The sequence below is a fragment of the Schistocerca cancellata genome, chromosome 10 (genome assembly GCF_023864275.1).
Source record: "Schistocerca cancellata isolate TAMUIC-IGC-003103 chromosome 10, iqSchCanc2.1, whole genome shotgun sequence".
NCBI lineage: Eukaryota > Metazoa > Arthropoda > Insecta > Orthoptera > Acrididae > Schistocerca > Schistocerca cancellata.
The window spans coordinates 37,507,154-37,533,984 of record NC_064635.1 but is presented as its reverse complement, the minus strand read 5'-3'; the positions used below and the strand labels follow the sequence as shown (position 1 = coordinate 37,533,984).

At 40.3% G+C, this 26,831-nt stretch overlaps 1 protein-coding gene across 1 annotated transcript in view; it reads left to right on the top strand.

Moving 5' to 3' along the window:
* Window positions 1-25,955, top strand: part of LOC126106798 (organic solute transporter alpha-like protein) — a 369,704-nt gene extending 343,749 nt beyond the window's left edge. Inside the window, exons 6-7 of the mRNA XM_049913186.1 lie at window positions 16,794-17,046; window positions 25,213-25,955. Coding sequence (XP_049769143.1) covers window positions 16,794-17,046; window positions 25,213-25,481 — 522 coding nt within the window. The 3' untranslated portion in view covers window positions 25,482-25,955. The remainder of the gene's footprint in view (window positions 1-16,793; window positions 17,047-25,212) is intronic.
* The last annotated feature ends 876 nt before the right edge of the window (window positions 25,956-26,831 follow it).

Sequence of the window (26,831 nt, the reverse complement as noted above, 5' to 3'; positions counted from 1 at the left end):
GATAAACTACTACTAACAGCGACGAACACTCCACCACCGGTTGCATGCAATCTATCCTTTCTAAACACCGTCTGTACCTTTGTAAAAATTTCGGCAGAATTTATCTCTGGCTTCAGCCAGCTTTCTGTACCTATAACGATTTCAGCTTCAGTGCTTTCTATCAGCGCTTGAAGTTCCGGTACTTTACCAACGCAGCTTCGACAGTTTACAACTACAATACCGATTGCTGCTTGGTCCCCGCATGTTCTGACTTTGCCCCGCACCCGTTGAGGCTGTTGCCCTTTCTGTACTTGCCCGAGGCCATCTAACCTAAAAAACCGCCCAGCCCACGCCACACAACCCCTGCTACCCGTGTAGCCGCTTGTTGCGTGTAGTGGACTCCTGACCTATCCAGCGGAACCCGAAACCCCACCACCCTATGGCGCAAGTCGAGGAATCTGCAGCCCACAAGGTCGCAGAACCGTCTCAGCCTCTGATTCAGACCCTCCACTCGGCTCTGTACCAAAGGTCCGCAGTCAGTCCTGTCGACGATGCTGCAGATGGTGAGCTCTGCTTTCATCCCGTTAGCGAGACTGGCAGTCTTCACCAAATCAGATAGCCGCCGGAAGCCAGAGAGGATTTCCTCCGATCCATAGCGACACACATCATTGGTGCCGACATGAGCGACCACCTGCAGATGGGTGCACCCTGTACCCTTCATGGCATCCGGAAGGACCCTTTCCACATCTGGAATGACTCCCCCCGGTATGCACACGGAGTGCACTTTGGTCTTCTTCCCCTCCCTTGCTGCCATATCCCTAAGGGGCCCCATTACGCGCCTGACGTTGGAGCTCCCAACTACCAGTAAGCCCACCCTCTGCGACCGCCCGGATCTTGCAGACTGAGGGGCAACCTCTGGAACAGGACAGGCAGCCATGTCAGGCCGAAGATCAGTATCAGCCTGAGTATCAGCCAGAGACAGAGCCTGAAACCGGTTCGTCAGACAAACTGGAGAGGCCTTCCGTTCAGCCCTCCGGAATGTCTTTCGCCCCCTGCCACACCTTGAGACGACCTCCCACTCTACCACAGGTGAGGGATCAGCCTCAATGCGGGCAGTATCCCGGGCAACCACAGTCGTAGCCCGATCGGGGGATGCGTGGGACGAGCTGGCCGTCCCCGACAAACTCCCATCCGGACCCCCACAGTGATGCCCATTGGCAACAGCCTCAAGCTGTGTGACCGAAGCCAACACTGCCTGAAGCTGGGAGCGAAGGGATGCCAACTCAGCCTGCATCCGAACACAGCAGTTGCAGTCCCTATCCATGCTAAAAACTTGTGCAAAGAACGTCTGAACTAATCTACACAGAGCGCAAACAAATCGACACAAAATTTAAGCGGTTATTAAAATACGAGATTGCCTAGTAAATGCAGTAACTTGTGCACTGCTGACACACTGCTCGGCGGCGGAAGGAGACTACGCGAATTTACACTATTCAGGTACTAAAACGCGATGCTACAACTCTCAAATACTATAATACGCCCGAAATTTATGAATTTAACAATGCAAGTACCAAAAACACGCAAATAAATTAAGAATTAAACTATGTAACAAATGAGTGAGCTAGGAGTATACGACTTGCTTACACTTGTTGTGCTGGAGGATGTGATAGAGGCTCTCTCACCATCTGGAACATACTAAGGGCAGGTACCCACGCTGCCAAGGGCCCTGCCACCACATTGTCCATTTCTCTGGAGGAAAATTACGATTTCAGTTGAAAATAGCGATACTATGCATGACTGTGCAATAGGGTGAGACACACAATATTCATTCCAAATTTTTTCAATGTAAAATAATATTTTATCAATATAATTATAAGGACTGTATACAGTGACTGCATCTGCCCCAGTAGCTGAGTGGTCAGCAAGGTTTACTGCTAGGCAGTTTAGATTCCTGGCATTGCCGTTGATATTTCTTTGGTGGGAGGGCTGGTATGGGGTGCACTCAGCCCCATAGGGCCAACTGAGGAGCTATTTCACCAAGTAATAGCAGTTCCAGTGTCATGGAAGACAATGACTGGGAGAGTGGTGTGCTGGCCATATGCCCCTCCATATCACATAACAGCATAGGTTAGTCAAGCCCAACAGGCCGCTCTAGAGGCAGAACGCACCTCCTTGCCTTACCTACCTTGTACAGATACTGCCTACAGTATAAACAGTAAAACATTAAGCACATTGAAAATCTGAATTAACAAGTAAAATGACAAATGTCTAAATATTTCCCACTAGAGGGATATCAGCAAGACACAACAAAACATATTATCAAACATTGAAATAATCAAGGCTTGCAGCAAAAGAGTTTGTTGTCAGTGAAGGTAGAATCTTCTAGGCTGTTAATCTGCATCATTTTTCTCTTAAATTTCTTCTACATGATCAATGTTTTTGCCTCTCTATGAGAATCTTCTTCAAGATCTTGAAACATAAATCATATAAAAGAGACTGAAGAGAAAAGTGGCATGTCCTAAGAACCTAGAAGATTTTATCTTCAATAAAAACCTTTGTTAGAATTATGTTGTGTCGTGATCCCTGATTTTGGGTAAAATCATTTTAATGTCTGACATGGAAATAATGGATACTGCCAATACACTGCAGAAAATATACTTCCCATGATATATCACATTTATTCAAAAAAAGCTTATTTCAAACTCAAATGACTGTTTTCTGCAAGATACAACCTTGTCTACATAATAAACTTTGACTTCAGCTTTAGGTTCAACAATCAGATAATCATTGCCATTAACAAGTGGCTCATTCCCAAGTTCACAAAAATCTTGTCAGTTCAAATTTTGTGGAAGACATGACCGTCAAAATTAGAAGAGCCTTGAAGGGTGGTCTTGTCTTCAGCATTTCCATCATTATTTTCTCAAATAATTGTTTCCTTGGCTTCTTCATACCTTTCTGGTGATACATTTTTCCTATCACAAACTCTAGCTTTTCTGGTGCAGCAGATGGAAATGAAGGGGTCAGAGGAACTACCCTCAGTTTATTAAGGGTCAATCTGATCACCTTGTCTGTCGTGTATTCAGATGCGCCAAGTGCTGGTAACAGATAATTAAACATGTATCGATAGAAATAACTGTCTTCTGTATAAATTGTTTTGTCTTGTTGTATTTATGTTCTTTTATTTGCATTAAACCAAACATATCACATGCAACAACTCTAAATCTGGTCTTGCAGGTAAGCACTTTCTTCCACTGATTCCTCCACTTCTGGTTTTTCCTTTTAGTTTCCTTTCTATTTTCACTCCTTTATTTTTCTTTTGGGTGTCCTTTATAGCTTGACTTTTGTAAATAACTTCTCCTGACTTATGAAGGAATGTTTTCATCAGTTCTATTGCTTACCTGTAGATATCAACTCACTTTTAAAGTACCTGAATCATTATGCTTACTGGCTGAGGCACATCAGACCTGCTCCCAGAAGAGGGGTAGCAAGCACACTATTTGGTGTAAATCTGGTAGGAATTCATCACCAATAAAAACGTGTCTACCACAAGGGAATATTCCCAGTTTTTTCACAGACATGATATTACTTGAAGTCCTTGCCCTCAGATAAGCAATGTCAACACAGGAGGCAATACTATAAGTTGAAAACGTTTCTGCTGAATGTCACATCATCCAAGAATGTACAGCACCAGTTTTAAATGGTTTCAGAGCCTCAACAACAAGAAAAACAATAGCACTTGAAGAGTGAGACAATCCCCCACCAGTCCCCTGCACCTGTAAATCACTGTTCCTATATGGCATTCTTCCTTATAACAGGTGTCATCACAGGTGGACTCGAACAACATATGTGTAGCGTCTTGTGTCATAATCGCAAATGTTACACTACTTCACAGAATGAATGAAACTCTGAAGTACCAAACATAGCTTTCTTTCAAAAAATAAATATGTAAATAAATTAATTAATTAAACTCTCACACAGATGTTAATAAAATGTTAGATTATACATCTTTCAAGAATATAATGACATTGCTGTCAATATCTACACACTAGTAGTTAAGACAAGATCCTAAACGCCTCACTGTTCTCCTTGTTGCCCATTTCTCTCCTATATTTAAAACACTAAAAGTGATAGATCAGTTATGTAATATACAGGGTGATTCAAAAAGAATACCACAAATTTAGGATTTTAAAACTCTGCAACAACAAAAGGCAGAGCTAAGCACTATCTGTCGGCGAATTAAGGGAGCTATAAAGTTTCATTTAGTTGTACATTTGTTTGCTTGAGGTGCTGTTGACTAGGCGTCAGCGTCAGTTGATGCTAAGATGGCGACCGCTCAACAGAAAGTTTTTTGTGTTATTGAGTACGGCAGAAGTGAATCGACGACAGTTGTTCAGCGTGCATTTCGAACGAAGTGTGGTGTTAAACCTCCTGATAGGTGGTGTATTAAACGTTGGTATAAACAGTTTACAGAGAATGGGTGTTTGTGCAAAGGGAAAAGTTCTGGACAGCCGAGAACGAGTGATGAAAATGTAGCCTGGCCTCCAAGAAGGCCTGATCTTACCCCCTGCGATTTTTTCTTATGGGGGTATGCTAAGGATATGGTGTTTCGGCCACCTCTCCCAGCCACCATTGATGATTTGAAACGAGAAAAAACAGCAGCTATCCAAACTGTTACGCCTGATATGCTACAGAGAGTGTGGAACGAGTTGGAGTATCGGGTTGATATTGCTCGAGTGTCTGGAGGGGGCCATATTGAACATCTCTGAACTTGTATTTGAGTGAAAAAAAACCTTTTTAAATACTCTCTGTAATGATGTATAACCGAAGGTTATATTATGTTTCTTTCACTAAATACACATTTTCGAAGTTGTGGTATTCTTTTTGAATCACCCTGTATTAATAATTTCAGCGTAATTCTAATTTAAAAAACACATTTATGCTGTTATAAATGGGCATTATTTATATTTACATGTTGTCTTCCTCTCAACTGTGCAGTATTATGAACTTGCTCCATTTTTTTTTTCATTGGGATTGTTTGCTGTACGTCTTTTTTTTAACAAATATTGCGTAAAAATTGTTTGATGATTACCCTGGCATCTCATGGTATGGACAAGAAAACAGTACATATGAACAAGAAAGAGACTCTCAGAATCTTTCTGCCTTTTCATAAAGAGTTACTACTATTCCATATTGTAAGGAATGTCCTGCATTTGAGGGTTTAAAAAATGCTGTATGGACCTGGTACACAATGCTAAAACCCTGTATTTAATATTTTTCCACCAATTTATATTGTTTATTTAGCTCATTTGTCAATATTACATGAATATTAAGTCTGTATCTCATTGACCAATATATTTAAGTATGAATTTGTCAAAGCAACTTCACCATGATAATACAGTCTATGCATTACTAAACAGTACTAACTGCAGCTATGAATTACTGGTAAGTACACATAGACAATAGATATCAGTTGTCAACAGACATCACTTGACATTAGTTGTACAAATGAGCTTAACAATGATTGTAATTGACCTCCAGAGCAAGTTAGACAGTTATGTGTTTGTTTAGAAAGATGGGAAGACTAATACAAGTACTTTACGCTAAACTTCATTTTACATGTCTTTTCTTTAATGCGATGACAATTGACCAGGCTAAAAATGTGGAGTTATTGTTGACGCCTCACATCAGTGTTTATGGAGAAGTTGGAAATGGTATACTTGGTGCTATTTTTTGCACTCTTGAAATTTGTTCCTTCCACTAGTTACAAGTTCAGTCAGTGTGCCTTAATGGTATGTTTGTGTACCATGTTTCAACCAGACACAGTTTCAGGGTTGAGTTCAGGAAGGGTGGGGGACAGAGCAGGGCTCACAGTTTCTTTCTTTTCTCAGAATACGCATTTGAAAGGAATAATTAATCTCAAAGTTTATTCTGAATCTTTAATACAAAATGACAGTTGAGCTGAAGTGTTTCCTCATTAAAATCAAATCCTTGCACATTGACAGTAAATAACTATCCATCATTGTTCCATCTTTGCTGGACACCCAGTCACAGCATTTTGTTTGCCTTTAATCTTAGACTCCACCAGTCACTGCCATGATGTGGAGTGTCTAAAGCTTCACATTGCCTGTTAGGTATATTGGTTCAGTATTCTTTCATAGGCTGTGTGGAAGGGTTAGTGAATCCTTCCGTATGATGATATGTTGTTGTTGATGGGGTCTTCAGTCTGAAGAGTAGTTTCATGGAGCTCTCCAAGCTATTCTATCTTGCGCTCTTCATCTCCAAATAACCTCTGCAACCTACACCCTTCTGAATCTACTTACTGTAGTCATCTCTTGGTCTCCCTCTACATTTTTACCCCTCATACTTCCCTCTTGTACAAAACTGGTGATCCCTTGATCTCTCAGAATATGTCCTGTCAACTGATCCCTTCTTTTAATCATGTTGTGCCATGAATGTCTTTTCTCCCCAATTCTATTCAGTACCTTCTCATTAGTTATGTGGTCTACCCATCAAATCTCGGCATTCTTCTGTAGCATATTTCAGAAGCTTCTCTTCTTTTTATATCTAAACTGTTAATCATCCATATCTCACTTCCATACATGGCCACACTACATACACATGCATTCATAAAAGACTTCCTAACACTTTAATCAATATTCAGTGTTAACACATTTCTCTTCTTCAGGAACACTTTCCTTGCCATTACTGGTCTACATTTTATATCCTCTGTAATTCAGTCATCATCAGCTGTTTTACTGCCCATACAGCTAAACTCCTCTACTACATTAACGTCTAGCATCCTAATCTAATTCCCTCAGCATCACCTGATTTGACTGGACTGCAATCCATTATCCTTAATTTGTATTTGTTGATGTTAAGCTTATATCCTCCTTTCCCGACACTGTCCATTCTATTCAACTGCTCTTCCAGCTCCTTTGCTGTCTCTGACAGAATTACAATGTCATTGGAAAACCTCATAGTTTTCATTTCTTCCCCCTGAACTTTAATGTTTACTCCAAATTCTTCTTTACCGCTTGCTCAAAGTACAGATTGAATAACATTGGGGATAGGCTACAACCTTGTCTCACTTCCTTCTCAGTTACTGCTTCCTATTCATGCCCTTCAACTCCCATAACTGCCATCTGGTTTCTGCACACATTGTAAATAGCCTTTTACTCCCTATACAGGGTGTTACAAAAAGGTACAGCCAAACTATCAGGAAACATTCCTCACACACAAATAAAAAAAATATGTTATTTGGACATGTGTCCGGAAACGCTTAATTTCCATGTTAGAGCTCATTTTAGCTTCATCAGTATGTTCTTCCACCTACGCTCAATAGAGCACGTTATCATGACTTCATACAGGATACTCTACCTGTGCTACTAGAACATGTGTCTTTACAAGTACGACACAGCATGTGGTTCATACACGATGGAGCTCCTGCACATTTCAGTCGAAGTGTTCGTACGCTTCACAACAGATTCGGTGACCAATGGATTGGTAGAGGCGAACCAATTCCATGGCCTCCATGCTCTCCTGACCTCAACCCTCTTGACTTTCATTTATGGGGGCATTTGAAAGCTCTTGCCTACGCAACCCCGGCACCAAATGTAGAGACTCTTCATGCTCGTATTGTGGACGGCTGTGATACAATACGCTATACTCCAGGGCTGCATCAGCGCATCAGGGATTCCATGCGACGGAGGGTGGATGCATGTATCCTCGCTAACGGAGGACATTTTGAACATTTCCTGTAACAAAGTGTTTCAAGTCACACTGGTACGTTCTGTTGCTGTGTGTTTCCATTCCCAGATTAATGTGATTTGAAGAGAAGTAATAAAATGAGCTCTAACATGGAAAGTAAGCGTTTCCGGACACATGTCCACATAACATATTTTCTTTCTTTGTGTGTGAGGAATGTTTCCTGAAAGTTTGGCCGTACCTTTTTGTAACACCCTGTATATACTCCTGCTACCTTCAGAACTTGAAGGAGAGAATTCCAGTCAGCATTTTCAAAAGTTTTCTCTAAGACTACAAATGCTGTAAATGTATGTTTCCTTTTCTTTAACCTATCTTCTAAGATAAGTCATGGGGTCAGTACTGCATTGTGTCTTCTTTCATTTCTCTGGAATCCAAATGGATCTTCCCCAAGGTTTGTTTCTACCGGTTCTTCCATTCTTCTGTAAAGAATTTGTGTTAGTATTCTGCAACCATGACTTACTAAACTAACAGTTCTTTGGCATTGCAATTATATGGTAACCAAACTTGCCCCAAGCCTTCCATTGGCTTCTCGTGACATATTGTAGCCCCCACCACAAGCCTCTCTCCCTTTTTATCTGACAGCTTGTGTTCTCTGTCTTGCAACTATTGATTATCTCTCACATCTATTTTATCTTTGCTGTCTAAGGCCTTTGCCTCACTAACCCTTTTCAGTAACTTATCCCTTATCTCTTTAGGCCGCCTGAGTCACTCTACTGTAGCTCAGACACTATCTCTATAATCTTCCAAGTCAGCTTCTGTAGCCCATCATGTGCAGCCCTGTGGCTTCTTCTGCCACACCAAAAGTTCCATCTTTACTCTAACTAACTTGCAGTATTGTTCACAGGGCTTGTCTTTTAGCTAAGGGTGTGACATCCCTCCCTCCTGGATCCATTTTTGTAAAGTCATCATGCATAATGACAGTGTGATTCTTGTCATTTCCTCCAATATAGGTCAGGCTTCCCCTACCAATGCATCCCAACATTTTACTATAATAATAATAATAATTTTATTGTCGTTCAGCTCATTACAGCAATAGACAAAGTCAAGAGCATATATTTCTACATAAACTACTATATTGAAGTAAATTGGTTTACATAAAATAGGTACACGTTAGAATACAGTATTTTCATCTTCAAAGAATTCATCAATGGAGTAAAACAGATTGTTCACTAGTAGCTTGTATAATTTAGCTTTAAAGATATTTACAGGCAGTTCTTTAAAGTCAGAACTTAGTCTATTAAACATCCTTAGTCCAAGAACTAGGTAAGAGTTATGTGATTTTGATAATCTATGATATGGTACGTCTACAGATGTTCTGTTTCTAGTATTATGGCTATGAATATCACTTCTCAACACAAAATTAGACACATTGTTTCTAATGTACATTAAAACATTGTAGATGAATAAGTTTACTACTGTAAGACACTGCAATTTAATAAACAGGGGTTTACAATGTTCTGTTTTATCAGAATCCGTTATTATCCTTATTACTTTCGTCTGTAAAAGTAAAATGTCATTTACATGACAGCTACTACCCCACAGTAAAATTCCATAAAAGATGATGCTTTGGAAGAAGGCAAAATACACTGATCTCACATAGTCATTGGGAACATGTCTTTTTAAATTTCTAATTAGATAAATAACTCTTGAAAGCCTAACCAATATATTTTTAATGTGTGGTTCCCACGTCAATTTATTGTCAATAGTAATACCTAAAAATTTAACAGTTTAACAGGTCCTGGTAGTTAGGAATCTCTCTGAGGCTAAAGTAAAGTATCTGGGTTTTGTTTTCATTTAGCAAGAAGCCATTAGCTTTGAACCATAATGAGGACTGAGCAAGGGTATTTTCAGTCAGTGTTTTCATTGTACCTAGATCAGAGCTTTTATGTAGAAAAGTTGTGTCATCAGCATACAATATTGTATGAGATTTTATGAATAAGGGCAGGTCATTAATCATTAGTATAAACAGTAAAGTCCAAGCACCGACCCTTGAGGCACTCCGTACCTAACATTAACCAAATTTGATTTCTCCCTACCAATGCACACAACTTGTTGACGGTTCTCTAGAAAAGACCTGAACATATTTATACTGTTGTCATCAAAACCATAGTAAACTAGCTTATTCAGCACAGTGTCATGCTCTACATCGTCAAAGGCTCTGCTCAGGCCACAAAATGTAGCCTGGGCATAGTCCCTAGCCTCGAACACATCTAGGACTAATTTTAAGAGGGAGTCCATTGCATCTGTTGTGGATTTACCTTTCCTAAATCCAAACTGTTTATCACTAATTATATTTAGTTTACCCAAGTAGGCACTAACTTGCTCATACATAATCATTTCTAAAATTTTTGAAAAAACTGGGGTCATGGATATAGGTCTGTAACTAGCGGGACAGTTCTTTTCCCCTTTTTTGTATATGGGCACAACTCTAGAAATTTTTAGTATGTCGGGGAACTTACTTTCAACTAGGCATTTGTTAACACAAAAGGTTAAAGGATAAATCACATAATCAATAACATCTTTCAACAAATTACATGACATATCATAGTAATCAACACTAACTGAAGGTTTGAAGGTTTGAAGGTTTGAAATTTTTCACTATTTTTAGGATATTATTTGGGCTCACTTCTGTGAAAGTGAAGGTGCTCTGGGGAAGCTTTTCAAAGCAGCTGTCCATAATACTAAGTGCATTTTCAGGTGGTTTGATTATTGAACTACTAATTTCTTCAATGGGCTGAATGCAATATTTATTAAATTCTTCTGGGGTAATGGCAATTTCCTCTTTGTGTTTAGTGTGTGCAATGGAGTTTATTACACTCCAGGCCTTCTTGCATTTATTGTTAGATTTTTCAATGTTTACTATGTTATGCAGTTTCTTTGCTTCATTTATTGCCTTCCTGTACTTGCATTTAGCTTTAGCATACAGGTCTTTATACAGTTCTGATTTACTGGTTTTGTACAGACTATAATACAGCATAACAGTATTTTTCAGTTGCCCTAACTGTGGAGTATACCATTCCTTCGTTTTCCTTTTCTTGTAATTACTACTAATATTCACTGTACATTTTTTCAGAGGGATGCTATTTTCAAATACATTTAAAAAGACGGAGAAAAACTTTGTGAATACAATATCAGCCGAACAGTGTTGAAGCCTAATAAAACATATGTCCCAACTGAAATAAGTGAGGGCATGTCTAAACCTATCCATCCTCTCTCTGCTCACTGGTCTAGTAATCACAGTTTTAGATTCTGGTTTGGTGCAGTCTGAAGTTACATTATTAAGACTAAGATATACTGCATCATGGTCTGAGAAAGGGAAACTAATTACATCAGTGGCCATACAAGTTCTCTTAATATTTGTAAATATATTGTCTAGACAGGATGAGCCTCTGGTAGGTTTGCAGTTAACATAGTACATGTTAAATTGCCGAAGCACATTTTTGAGCTCTGTCACAGTTTTTCTGTCCTGCAGGACATCAAAACTTGAATTGATATCCCTTCCAATGACAACATTGTATTTTTTCCATTTTGGTATACATATGTACGTTAAGAGTTCCTCAAGTTTCTCCAGAAAGATATGGGGGTCACCACTAGGTGGCCTGTACACTACTACTACTACCATTAGCTTAAGGCTCTCAATTACTAGACCTAACATTTCAAAATGCATTTCACCACAAAGGGTATTGAGATCTATCCTGCCACAGTTTGGTGCAGGAGGTGTTTTTGCATATATTGCTACCCCACCACGTAAGTGCTGTTTTCTGCAACAGCAACTAAATAGTGTGTAATCATCCAATACTTTGTACCCAAGCTCATCCTCTTTACACCAATGTTCACTTAAACGTAGAATATCTATCACGTTTTCATTTGAAAATTCGTTGACAATTAAGTTTTTATCTGCCATGCCCTGAATATTGAGGTAGCATATTTTAAACTCTACTTTAGGCATTTCTTTTTTTGCGTATTCTCTTAGTTGACATGATCCACTGTTACTGCATGACATTGTTCTGCAGAACATGCCATGATATTTTGTTGTGTTCAGAGGTATAAACCTAGCATGGTTGATCCCTTATGAGAGTACTGAGGTACACAATACATACTGCAGAGATACTAATGATTAAATCTACAGATCAGAGTGCAAGTACTGAACAGTACTAGTGTTGAAATATGTATGTGGATTTTTTTTCCGTATTATCCTTAATGTTGAATGAAGTGGGGATAATCCTGCCTATACCTCAGGCTTAAGTGATATATTAATCATACAAAATTATATGTTCCAAAGACACATTGAGTCTCAATTTTATCTACAATACATAATACAGGTCAAAGCAATGTATTAAAATTTGGACCAAAGCTGGGATTCAACCCCTGCTATCTTGTTCACTAGGCAGATGGACTGAGGCATGAATTGGAGTTTATATTAGGGATGGAGACATACTAGGATGATCCATGCAGCTGTGTTAGTCGCAGTGTCAGGGTGGCACAGCGATTAGCATAGCTGCCTAGTGAGTAGAAGACCCATGCTCAAATCCCCGCCTTGGTACAAATTATAATTCATCGCTTCAGCCTGAACTCATTATCACAGATAAGGTTGAGACTTAAAGTGTGTCTGGAACATAAAATTTCATATTCTCATTGACGTAAAATGTGATGCGGAAATGCTTATCCAGATTACCAGTTCCTAGATGAGAGTCAGTAACCCCCCTGAAAAACACACTGAGAGTTACTAGCAGAACAGACTCTGAGAGACCTGGAGGTCAAATCAACAAATGGAGACAGCACTCCAACTTCATCTGTCTGGAAATGGGACCTCACTGAAGTAACAGTTTTCTCTCTCGGAAGGGACTCAAAGCATTCAACTATTTTCTTGTCCAAACAATGATTTTTCCATAATATGTTAAGTCAACTTTAACAATAATTATGGTGTCTTGACTAATATTTAGCATTTTCATCAAATAATAGTTAAAGAATCTGTTAGTAATTATATTACTTAAACAAACTGTAATACATATTACCTTCTTTAAACTTAAAACAACATCGCAGAAAAGGAAGAATACGTGTACAGAGGTGCCATAAGAGACATGATACTGCAAGAAGAGTTTGATAAACATGACAGACCTAAGCCGAAACAAGGTTCCTACTGCAGACAACATTTCCTCAAGTTTACTGAATTCCTTTGCTTGTCAAGATTAATGAGACAGACTAAACACCCTCAGACTTCCACATGAAATTCCAATTCTAAAGAAGGCAGGTACTGACAGGTGTGAATACTGTCAAACCATAGGTTTAGTAAGTCATGTTTGCAAAATTTTGACATGAATTATTTACAGAAGGATGGAAACACAGGTAGAGGCTAACCTCAAGAAAGATCGGTTTTGATTTTGCAGAAATACAGCAATGCACTAGGCAATGATGACTCCACACCTTATCTTAGAAGATAGATCAAAGAAAGGCAAATCCACATTTATAGTATTCATATCTTTATAAAAAGTTTTTAGTAATTTTGATGAAGACTGTGTCCACAGCGTTGGTGAAATTTTTTGATGAAGTCATTTCACTTCAGACTGACAACAGCCTAAAGCAGCAGGACTTCGTCCAAAAGCTTATAGTAATACTTACTAGAATGAACTTCTTGAAGTTCTGTTGTTGTCAGGTATGAAATACACGACTCAGAAGGTTATTTACACTTGTATACAAAACAGACTGCAGTTGTAGGAGTTAAAGGATATATAAGGAAGTAGTAGCCAAGAAGGGGGAGAGAGAGCTTTGTAGCATATCCCTTGTGTTATTCAGTAAGTATACTGAGCAATCAGAGATGGAAATCAAGGAGAAATTTGGAAAGAGAATTAAAGTTCATGGAGAATAAATTAAAACTTTTAGGTCTGCCAATGACATTGTAAATTTGTCAAAGATAACATGAGAACTGGAAAAATCGCTTGAATGGAATGAGCAGCACTATGGAAAGATTTTATAAGATTAATATCAACAAAAGTAACCCAAGTATTATGGAATGTAGCCAAATTTAATCAGATGACACTGAACAAAATAGATTAGGAAGTGTGACTCTAAAATCAAAGATGAGTTCTGCTATTTTGGCAGAAAAGTAACTGAAAATGGGTGAAGTAAAGAAGATAAAAAATGTGGTCTGTCAACAACAACAAAAGTGTTTCTGCAAGAGAGAAAGTTGTTAACACTGAGTATAAATTTAAAGTCTTAGGAATTCTTTTCTGAAGGTATTTGTGCTGGAGTGATTGTTGAATTCAAGTGAAGCATGGACAATAAACAGTTCACTCAAGAAGCGAACAGAAGTTTTTGGAATTTGCTGCTGTAGAATAATGCTGAAGATTAGATGTATAGATGAGGTAACTAGTGAAGAGGCACTGAATTAAATCAGGTAAGAAAGAAATTTATGTCACAATCAGATTGAAAGAAATGATATTTCTCTAGGACACAGCACATAAAGGAACAATTTGGAATTAGGTAATGGAGGAGAGGCAAGGGGTAAAAACTGTAGAGATCAAGCTTTGACAACAGTAAGTAGGTTCCAATAGGTGTACATTGCAATAGTTACAGTCATAAAAAGGCTGGCACAGACTGGACTAGCATGGAGAGCTGCATCAAACCACTCTTTGGACAGAAGACCAAACATCAGCAGATATCACCTTTTTAAAATATTATTTTAATGTATGGAAAGTTCTGGTTGAGAATTGTGAATTATTTAAGAATAAAGGAGATGACTTGCAAAAATGGAGAAGTACTGCATCATTGATAGGTACACGAGCAAAAGCTACAGAGCTTAGCTAGCTTCCAGAATGCACTGCCTATTTCAAGCTGGTAGGAAAAATATGCACTCAAACACACATACACACTCCCGTGCACATGCCTGTATCCAGCACGAAATTCTCCAGTCCTGTCACAGGCTTATGCCACTCCGTCAGAGGCTGGGCCACCTGTGAAAGCAGCTGTGTTATATACCAGCTCTGCTGCAACCACTGTACAGTGTTTTACATTGGTACGACAGCCAACCAGCTGTCAGCTAGAGTGAATGACCACCACTAAACTATTGCCAAAAACATGGTGGACCACACAGTGGCACAACATGCAGCAGAGCATAACTTGTGAGATTTCAAAAATTGCTTCACAACTTGGGCCATCTGTATGGTCCCCACACCACATTTTCTGAGCTGTGCAGAGGTTTGTTTGTTGTTGTTGTTGTTGTTGTTGTTGAAAACAAATGCTTGAAATGCTTGAAAAAGGAAGTTCATTCTGAAAGCTATCCAAGCTCTGTACCTTCTGTTTGTATATTGTATACCTGTCAATGATGTAGCACTTCTGCCTTTCAGTGACTCATTTCCTTTATTCCTAAATAATTTGAAGTATTGTTTTAGCTTTACATAAGTTCCTGCAGCTGAGTAGCAGCCATTTTGTAATTGCTACAGTCCTAACACAACTAGTGATCTGGCCATGGGAGGGGGACATATTGAACATTTACAGTCTGTGTTAGTAATCTTTAAAACTTCCCATCTTTTCACCTTCATATATACTTAGGAACATTGAAAATAGTGCACCAAGAGGGGAGCATCAGATCACAATTAAATTTATTACATGTAATGAAACAGATGAGAGATTCAGTTGATCCCAAAATCATGACAGGTAAACAAATATGGTGAGTACAAGTAGACAAATACAGTGCAACAACAATAATGTGTTGGACCAACTTCTGCTGCAATACATGGAACACCACAGCCTGTCAGTGAGTTGATTAGATGTCTGATGTTGTCCTAAGGCAGATTATCTCACAGTTCGTGAACGGCCACTTCCAAATCATAGTCATAGTGATACGGTGGCATTTATTTCAGTTGGTCCCAAGTATGCACTATGGAAGACAAGTTGGGCGGGGGGGGACGTTTTCAGTTGGTGAGAGATCTGGAGAATGTGCTGGCCAGGGCAGTAGTCGAACATTTTCTGCATCCAGAAAGGCCCGTGCATTATCCTGCTGAAATGTAGGGTTTCGCAGGGATCTAATGAAGGGCAGAGCCACGGGTAATGTCCACTGTTCAAAGTGCCATCAATGCGAACAAGAGGTGACTGAGGGGTGTAACCAATGGCACCCCATACCATCACGCCGGGTGAGACGCCAGTATGGTGAAGACAAATACGCGTTTCCAGTGTGCGTTCAATGCGATGACGCCAAACACAGATGCGACCATCATGATGCTGTAAACAGAACCTTGAATCACCTGAAAAAATGACGTTTTACCATTCGTGCACTCAGGTTCATCACTGAGTACACCATCGCAGGTGCTTCTGTCTGTGATGCAGCGTCAAGGGTCACCGCAGCCATGGTCTCCGAGCTGATAGTCCATGCTGCTGCAAACATCATCGAACTGTACGTGCAGATGGTTGTTGTCCTGCAAATGTCCCCATCTGTTGACTCAGGGATTGAGACGTGGCTGCAGGATCCGTTACATCCATGCAGATAAGATGCCTGTCATCTCAACTGCTAGTGGTACGAGGCCATTGGGATCCAGCACGGCGTTCCGTATTACCCTCCTGAACCCACCGATTCCATAGTCTGCTAACAGTCATTGGTTCTCGACCAAAGCAAGCAGCAATGTCACGATACAATAAACCGCAATCGTGATAGGCTACAATCCGACCTTTATCAAAGTCGGAAACGTCATGGTACACATTTCTCCTCCTTACACGAGGCATCACAATGACGATTCACCAGGCAATGCCTGGTCAACTGCTGTTTTTGTATGAGAAATCGGCTGGGAACTTTCCTCATGTCAGCACATTGTATGTGTTGCCACCGGCGCCAACCTTGTGTGAATGCTCTGAAAAGCTAATCTTTTCATATCACAGCATCTTCTTCCTGTCAGTTAAATTTTGCATCTGTAGCACGTCATCTTTGTGGTGTAGCAATTTAATGGCCAGTAGTGTAAAGACTCATTAAATTAGGTTCACTGTTTTGAATGTGTCATCCAGACTACTGGTGTATTTGTTAGACTGCTGTTCTGACGGAGTGGTTGTCGGTGTGCCCACAGAGCCTGTACCAGGTGAACTACATGTACCTGCAGCCGGTGGTCGTGCTGTCCATCCTGTGCGCCATCTGGGGGATCTCGATGACGCTGCGGCTGCTGGCAGAGCTGCTGTCAGGCCACCGCGCCCAGGCCAAGTTCCTCGCACTGCAGTTCGTACTGCTGCTGGCCAAGCTGCAGGGACTGTCTGCGCGGGCCGCAGTCTGGACGGGGCTGCTGCCCTGTCGGCCGCCTATCACGCCTGCTGTCTACAGCAACTGTGAGTGTCCGACAAGCCCTTGCTGACTGTCTGATACATTTATTTATTCGTCAGTTGTACAATGTACACTACTAGTCAAAGTTTTTGGCCACCCATGAAAAATGCCATATACTTTATTTCAGTGTGCATACACGTCATACGGACTAAACAGACCAACAAAATAAATATTTTCTCTCTCTATCTTTAAATACTGAGTGGCTATGATTAAAGTTCAGTTACTTACAGGGGTCCTATGTGGGCTGTAATTATCATACGGCAGCAAAACTTGGTAGGTATACTAATGCGTTAATGTGGAACCGATTCACCCTGGAAAAAAATTAGTTCCTATTTAGGTCACCAGGTGCAAATCTAGTGCTGTGAATGCAAGAAAGATGTACAGAATTGTTTCCATGTGTAATGGATGAGGAACAGAGCACCAGCAGAAAGAGTCGGACAAGTGATAAAGGTGTAATGCTGATTTGATTATTAACCGTCACTTACACAATTCATTCAGTATGAGCACTGAAGATTGTGACAAGATGCTGTACAGTGCCAGATTTGCAACTGGAGGTCAAAATTGGAACTAATTTCTTTCTTTTTTCTCCAGCATAAATTCGTTCCACATTAACAGATTAGCACATCTACACTCCTGGAAATTGAAATAAGAACACCGTGAATTCATTGTCCCAGGAAGGGGAAACTTTATTGACACATTCCTGGGGTCAGATACATCACATGATCACACTGACAGAACCACAGGCACATAGACACAGGCAACAGAGCATGCACAATGTCGGCACTAGTACAGTGTATATCCACCTTTCGCAGCAATGCAGGCTGCTATTCTCCCATGGAGACGATCGTAGAGATGCTGGATGTAGTCCTGTGGAACGGCTTGCCATGCCATTTCCACCTGGCGCCTCAGTTGGACCAGCGTTCGTGCTGGACGTGCAGACCGCGTGAGACGACGCTTCATCCAGTCCCAAACATGCTCAATGGGAGACAGATCCGGAGATCTTGCTGGCCAGGGTAGTTGACTTACACCTTCTAGAGCACGTTGGGTGGCACGGGATACATGCGGACGTGCATTGTCCTGTTGGAACAGCAAGTTCCCTTGCCGGTCTAGGAACGGTAGAACGATGGGTTCGATGACGGTTTGGATGTACTGTGCACTATTCAGTGTCCCCTCGACGATCACCAGTGGTGTACGGCCAGTGTAGGAGATCGCTCCCCACACCATGATGCCGGGTGTTGGCCCTGTATGCCTCGGTCGTATGCAGTCCTGATTGTGGCGCTCACCTGCACGGCGTCAAACACGCATACGACCATCATTGGCACCGAGGCAAAAGCGACTCTCATCGCTGAAGACGACACGTCTCCATTCGTCCCTCCATTCACGCCTGTCATGACACCACTGGAGGCGGGCTGCACGATGTTGGGGCATGAGCGGAAGACGGCCTAACGGTGTGCGGGACCGTAGCCCAGCTTCATGGAGACGGTTGCGAATGGTCCTCGCCGATACCCCAGGAGCAACAGTGTCCCTAATTTGCTGGGAAGTGGCGGTGCGGTCCCCTACGGCACTGCGTAGGATCCTACGGTCTTGGCGTGCATCCGTGCGTCGCTGCGGTCCGGTCCCAGGTCGACGGGCACGTGCACCTTCCGCCGACCACTGGCGACAACATCGATGTACTGTGGAGACCTCACGCCCCACGTGTTGAGCAATTCGGCGGTACGTCCACCAGGCCTCCCGCATGCCCACTATACGCCCTCGCTCAAAGTCCGTCAACTGCACATATGGTTCACGTCCACGCTGTCGCGGCATGCTACCAGTGTTAAAGACTGCGATGGAGCTCCGTATGCCACGGCAAACTGGCCGACACTGACGGCGGCAGTGCACAAATGCTGCACAGCTAGTGCCATTCGACGGCCAACACCGCGGTTCCTGGTGTGTCCGCTGTGCCGTGCGTGTGATCATTGCTTGTACAGACCTCTCGCAGTGTCCGGAGCAAGTATGGTGGGTCTGACACACCGGTGTCAATGTGTTCTTTTTTCCATTTCCAGGAGTGTATATACTTTCACTGCCATATGATAATTACAGCCCACACTGGACCTCCATGGGAAACTGCACTTTGACTACAGCCATCTAGTACAATGTCCACCCCTGGTAGCTGAGTGGTCAGTGCGACAGAATGTCAATCCTAAGGGCCCGGGTTCAATTCCCAGCTGGTTCAAATATTTTCTCTGCTCAGGCACTGGGTACATTTTCCAGCATATTTTATTACAATCATGTCAAGCCTGACTGTTAAAAGTAGGTATCTGTATTTTCTTGAAGCCCCTTGGACGGTTTTATTCCCGGTTTTCCGAGTCCAGTAAACCCAAATGGGGGCGTGGGGGGGGGGGGGGGGGGGGGGGTATAAGTTAATCCGGGAAGTATCCGCAGCAATTTCCGAGATAATACAGTCACTGAAGTCATTTAAACTACTCGATTCAACTATAATTTTATTGGCATCAGTTTGCTTGTATCACTGCAGTGTACACACCACTGTAGATTAGACTTCATCATCTTGTCTTACTAGAGTAGCCTTGTAGATGCAGAGCTACAATTACAGCACATTTTTCAATTCCAATCACATGCATCCGTCCTATTAGGAGATAATACGGTTTGAAGCCCATCAAGTATATAAACACACTGGTAGATGCACACTATGCACTGTAAAATATTGTGAACTGATTGCAGCACAGACAGCAGAAGGAATGAGGCTTATTCGAATGGAAAGCCACGTCATTGTTGTTGTGGAAACTCGTCATTGCCCCTCTAGGCAAACAATCACTCAAACGCACAACTGAGGCACTTAGCCTGTATGTGTTTATGCTTGTCTTACTATCAGAATGAGGATATGTTAGAATTTTCAAAATGGAAACACTCTTTTAACAACACAGCCATAGCTGTGATATGTGATAGAAAACTTTTGGCCGCTAGTGAACGTTTTATGGTTATTGTCAGTGATTGTTACACTGGGTGTTCTTACTAAAATAACATACATGATTTCTTACAGTTTTTATAGCTCCTGTAATGAATTTATAGCATTTCTAGTTATGACATATATTGTTACGTATTATGTTGTGGAAATAGAAACCAAATGGCAATTATAAGAGTTGAGGGGCATGAAAGGGAAGCAGTGGTTGGGAAGGGAGTGAGACAGGGTTGTAGCCTCTCCCCGATATTATTCAATCTGTATATTGAGCAAGCAGTGAAGGAAACAAAAGAAAAATTCGGAGTAGGTATTAAAATCCGTGGAGAAGAAATAAAAACTTTGAGGTTCGCCGATGACATTGTAAGTCTGTCAGAGACAGCAAAGGACTTGGAAGAGCAGTTGAACGGAATGGATAGTGTCTTGAAGGGAGGATATAAGATGAACATCAACAAAAGCAAAACAAGGATAATGGAATGTAGTCGAATTAAGTCTGGTGATGTTGAGGGTATTAGATTAGGAAATGGGACACTTAAAGTAGTAAAGGAGTTTTGCTATTTGGGGACCAAAATAGCTGATGATGGTCGAAGTTGAGAGGATATAAAATGTAGACTGGCAATGGCAAGGAAAGCATTTCTGAAGAAGAGAAATTTGTTAACATCGAGTATAGATTTAAGTGTCAGGAAGTCGTTTCTGAAAGTATTTGTATGGAGTGTGGCCATGTATGGAAGTGGAACATGGACGATAAATAGTTTAGACAAGAAGAGAATAGAAGCTTTCAAAATGTGGTGCTACAGAAGAACGCTGAAGATTAGATAGGTAGATCACATAACTAATGAGGAGGTATTGAATAGGATTGGGGAGAAGAGAAATTTGTGGCACAACTTGACTAGAAGAAGGGATCGGTTGGTAGGACATGTTCTGAGGCATCAAGGGATCACCAATTTAGTATTGGAGGGCAGCGTGGAGGTTAAAAATCGTAGATTGAGACAAAGAGATGAATACACCAAGCAGATTCAGAAGGATGTAGGTTGCAGTAGGTACTGGGAAATGAAGAAGCTTGTGCAGGATAGAGTAGCATGGAGAGCTGCATCAAACCAGTCTCAGGACTGAAGACCATAATAACAACAGGAGGTAACAACTCACTACCCACAAAGGAGGTAGCTTACAAAACCCTCATTTGACCAATACTGGAATATTGCTCTTCAGTCTGGGATCCATACCAAATAAGATTGAAGTAGAAAATAGTGAAGATCAAAAGAAGAGTGGTGCCTTATCATCACTTATTAATATCACAGTACTTGCAATGTGTTTCTCACACCATATGAAAAGTTGTAGGCTTGGATTACAGCAATAGAATGCCAAATCTTCCCATTTTCTGCACACTTTTGTCAACATGTTAATCAAAGCAAGAGAAAAAAAAAACAAAAATACTTGTCTCAGTGCTTATTGATAATAGTCTTCAGGTTTTAATTTAAGAAAATCACACTTCTTATATGTTAAGAGTTGGTTTGTTTCACAGTCTACTATTGTCCTCCCCACAAAACAAATTTAAAAACAGTTCTTTGTAAAATAAGTTCATAGGCTTCCTTGGCAAGTGTCATTACAAAACATCAGACCAACTAAATTGCCAGTATTTAATGGACTTTGCAGAGGTTCTCTTCAGAGTGGCAATTTAGTTGCTTTAGTGTTTTATAATGACATGGCCTAGGTTGGCTGCAACTCATATCATTTTCATTTTGCATGTTGGTATACCAGTTGCTATGGGTTTATTTATCGATTGACATTTCTTTATTTGTAGTTCACAGTTGCAATTTTTGTTTGCATATTGTCATTTGGAGATAGTGAGTGGAACTGTGTATGCTAGTTAATGGAGTGGCAAGTGGAGAAATCGCATTTCTGACATTTCTTCTGTTTGAGTTCAGTAGAGGGGTGACAGCAGCAGAGGCAACCAGAAACATTTAGGCCATGTATGGGGATAATGCTATTGAACAGAGCAAGGCAAGAAAATGGTTTTTTCTCATTTTACAGAGGATCCTTTTGACATTTCCATGTACAGGAAGACTTCGGAGTTTAATGAAGATCGTTTAAATGCATTAATCCACAATTATCCATATCAGTGTACTCAAGAGCTGGCAAATGTGATGCACTGAGATCATTCCATCATCATGCAATATTTTCATGTAATGGGGAAGGTTCAAAAATGGGTACCACGTGCTCTAAGCCACATTGCATTTCTGCTTGATTGTCATCAGTTGCTCATGAACAACACCTACCATTCCCATCCTGTATCACTAATTTATGCTAACATAATGGAAAGAAAGGAATGCTTAAGCCTAAACAAAACAGCAACTCCCCATACAAAGGACTGTGCGCATCCACTGTGGCTCAAGTTTAAAAGAATAGTTGACCATGGACTGGACAGACATGTACTCAGTAGAACAGTTCATAATGGAAGAGAACCTCCATGGTATACAGCCACTGTATAAAAACTTCTAAAGAAACAGGGATTACTGCATAGTAGGTGTGAAACAAAGCGCAGTGCTATAGATAGAGAGAGGCTGAATAAGGCTGTCAAGAGAGCAATGCTTGATGCTTTCAATGACTACTGTAGCAGAATATTGTCAAATGATATTTCATAAAACCCAAACAAAATTCTGATTATATGTAAAGGCTGTAGTGGCACCAAACTTAGTGTACAGTCCCTAGAAAATGAGACAGGAACTGAAATTGAGAGTAACAAAGTAAAAGCTGAAATGCTTAACTATGTTTTCAAATGCTCCTTTACAAAGGGAACCCAGGAGAATTGCCCCTATTAAATCCTTGTACCACTGAGAAGATGAATGAAATAAGTATTACCGTCAGTGGTGTTGAGAAACATCTCAAATCATTGAAACTGAATAAACCTCCACAGCCTGATGGAATCCCTGTCAGATTCTGTACTGAATTTGCACTTGAATTAGCCCTTCATCTAAATATCATAGATCCCTCAAGTAAAAAACCATGTTCAGTTCTTAAAAAACCACAGGTCACACCCATCTACAAGAAACCAGCCTCAAAATCAATTTGTTGTAGAATCTTAGAACGTATTCTGAGCTCAAACCTAATGAGGTATCTTGAACAGAATGACCTCCTCAATGCCAACCAGCATGGCTTCCGAAAACATTTATCATGTGAAACCCATTTCACTCTTTGCTCAAATGACATGGATCAAGGCAGTCAGGTAGATGTAGTATTTCTTGATTTCTGAAAACCATTTGACTCAATACCACACCTATGCTTACTGTCAAAAGTGCAATCATATGGAGTATCAAGAGAAATTTGTGACTAGATTGAGGGCTTTTTGGTAGATAATACACAGCATGCTATCTTGAATGGAGGGTGTGCCCCAGGGAAGACTTTGCTGCTCATGTTGTATATTAGTGACCTTGCCAACAATAGTAACCTCAGAAATTTTGTAGATGCTACAGTTTTCTGTAGTGATGTACTGTCTGGAAGAAGCTGCATAAATATTCTGTCAGATCTTGATAATATTTCAAAGGGACGCAAAGATTGGCAACTTGCTTTAAACGTTCGGGAATGTATAACTGTACACTTCACAACATAGAAAAACATAGTTTCCTATGATTATAATATTAGTGATTCACTGTTGCTATTGCCCAACTCATATAAATACCTGAGTGTAATACTTTAGATAAAGCAGATGCTAGACTTTGGTTTATTGGTAGAATACTGGGGAAGTCTCTACAGAGGAGATTACTTACACATCACATTGCTTACAAATCACTCGTGCAACTGGTTCTAGAAATTGCTCAAATGTGTAGGATCTGTACCAACTAGGACTAACAGGTGATATTGAACAGATACCAGCACGAATGTTCACAGGTTTGTTTAACCCATTGGAGAGAGTAACAGAGGTACTGAAGGAACTGAACTGGAAGACATGCATAAAGTATTCTGAGAAAATCTAGGAGCAAAGTTTCAAGAACTGACATTCAATAATGAATCTCGAAATATACTACAATGTAGTACATAGGGATCATGAGGATAAGATCAGAGTAATTACTGCATGCACAGAGGCATTCAATCAATCATTCTTCCCATGCTCCATATATGAATGAAATGGGAAGAAACAATAATAACTGGTGCAATTGGATCTATTCTCTGCCTTTCACTTCCTGGTGGTTTGCAGAGTATAAATGTAGATGTAGATGTAGATGTGGAACAGTGAGGGTGTGATGTACTAGAAATTACTTCCTTGAGGTGTAACCATCACTACTGACACTTACTGTTAACAACTGCTTCTTGCACACACAATCCAAGAACAATGACCAGAAACACTGTGTGAAGTGATACTACTTTATGATAACACCCACCTGTACTCTGCTACACTGACAAAAGACACTATACAGGAGCTGGGTTGGGTAGTCATTCTACAACCACTTTATTCACCTGATTTTGCACCCTCTGATTTTCATCTTTTCTGCTTGTGATTGAACAACCTTCAAGGAGCTCCCTTTCCAGATGGAAAAGCACTCTGAACATGGCTTGACAAATTCTCCACTTGAAAACCATGTGATTTCTATTTTCACAGAATCAAAATTCGCAGACTGTTGTCCATATTGAAGGAGAATATATTATTAGTGACCAAAGTCTCCGTTGTGTTTATTAAACTTATTGGAATATTCTATGAACTTATGCACTAACCCAGTATTTTGCTGCATGTCATTACATACATATTTTGAACGATTAGTACACTACATTGGTATTAGAATAATGTAATCAAAATTAACTTCAAAACATTACAGTAATTTTACAAAGTGTTTACAGGAACAAATTACTCACTTTCTTACTTAATGTTGAATGACATCTCAATAATTCTTCAAAATGTAAATTTTTTTGTCGTAATTCAAGGTTTTCCACATTTTATGCTTTCTGTATTTTATATGCCTAGTTTTCCATTCATAGTGGACCACAACATTTTCCCACACTTGTACAACAAGTGTTTAAATGGTTATCTACTAATAATTTTGCCTTTTCACACAAAGCAATTGTTTGTCTTGAGTATGGTGTAAGTTATGTTTTCTAACAATGGAATGGGAACTCCAAGTACAGCATTTTTTCCATTTCCATAACGATCTTTGGTCAACAAGAATTATTCTTAAGTCTACAGGAGCAAAATTCTGATACAAGAAACTGTGCTCCCCTGTTCCAGTGGTGTACAACTCTCTGATGCTCGGTGAGATGGTCATCCTCAGCATATGGGCACGGTCGCTGTACAAGAAGCCGCTTCCGGACATGGGGCTGCCGGCACAGCGCCCCATGGAAGTGTGTGTGCTCAGCAACCTGTATCCACATGTACTTTCCTCTCTCAACAACAACACAATAACCTGCAATAACAACAACACAGGTGCTGTCGATAATAACAGAAATGGCACCTGTAGCAATGGTGAAAGGAATGAAGATGACTCTGGAAAAAGCTGATTGGCAGATTTTGTGGCTCACTGAGTGATAAGACAGTAACGTGTGATAATGTTTTCTGGAGTGGATGATGAAAGACATTTTTATGGTGCTTAAGCCCCTGGGCTTTAAACTAGAATGTGACAGTGATGCAGGTTTAATCTCATATCAGTGACTTAGTGTAACATTTCCAATAGGAGATGAACGAACGAGTGAGAGGGAGGCTCTGGACTCGCAGCCTGTCATTGCCAACTGTTTATGTTTTGGTCAGTACATTCTGTTGATATTTGTGGTCATATGTTGGCAACGAACATCAAATTGCTAAGATTTTTAAAAGTAGTAAAAGTTCATATTTTGTACAGTGCATTACACAATGCAGTCATAAGCAATGTACTCATATCAAATGCTAAACGCATTTCATACAGTTGTAACACAAACAGTCTTATGTAGTACCAAAAAAACATAAGAGCTTTTTCTCTGTACATGTCTCACTTTCATTGTTGCTAGAGCCTAATAAGAATACTCTTCATGACTGTGCTTTTGCTGCACCAATGAACAATATGTTCAGGAATTCTTTTAAAAAATAGCATATGTACATAGTAGTGAAATGCAACACTTATTGCTGTTGTATAATGTAATGTCTTGACCAAAACATCCAATGAATCGCTATGAACTACAACTACATATATTTAAAAGAAAGAGTGCCAGAATATTAATTCCAATTTTTTTTAGCTACACTTATCAACACCATCAATGCATTCAGAATAATGTATTCCATATAATAAAACCTCATGTTCAACAATCAGGTATCTGTCACATACTATTGTTATTTCAAATGCATAACATGAAAAAATTAGTAGTATGTTTTTTACATATTTTAATGAATGAAAGGCGATAAACCAAACTGTACATCAATCTCTCAGATGGCACATGGTTCTGTTGAACCAGATAGTTTTGATACATAGAAAAAATTCATTCTAGAAATAATGCCTAGGCTATGGCTGTGCCATTTTGCAATGATATTCTTTCTTACAGGACTGCTAGTCCAGCAGCACAAACAAGAGTGCTTCTGTAAAGTTTGAAAAGAAGAAGAGACTACTGAAGCCGTGAGGGAAGGTCAGGAATCGTGTCTGGATAGCTCAGTTGTCAACGACCATGAAAGTTAAGGTTCTAAGTTCTATGCCAGTTCCATCATACAGTTTGCATCTGTTAGTAAATTTTGGAACAGCACAAACTCCACTGTAGAGTCAAAGTCTTATCAGTCAGAACCTTTAGGTCATTACTATTTGAGTCACTGTTTCCCCTTCAACAATTTTGTAATAAAATATACAATGTACCAAATCCCAGGCTGCTTTGAGAATAACTTCATACACA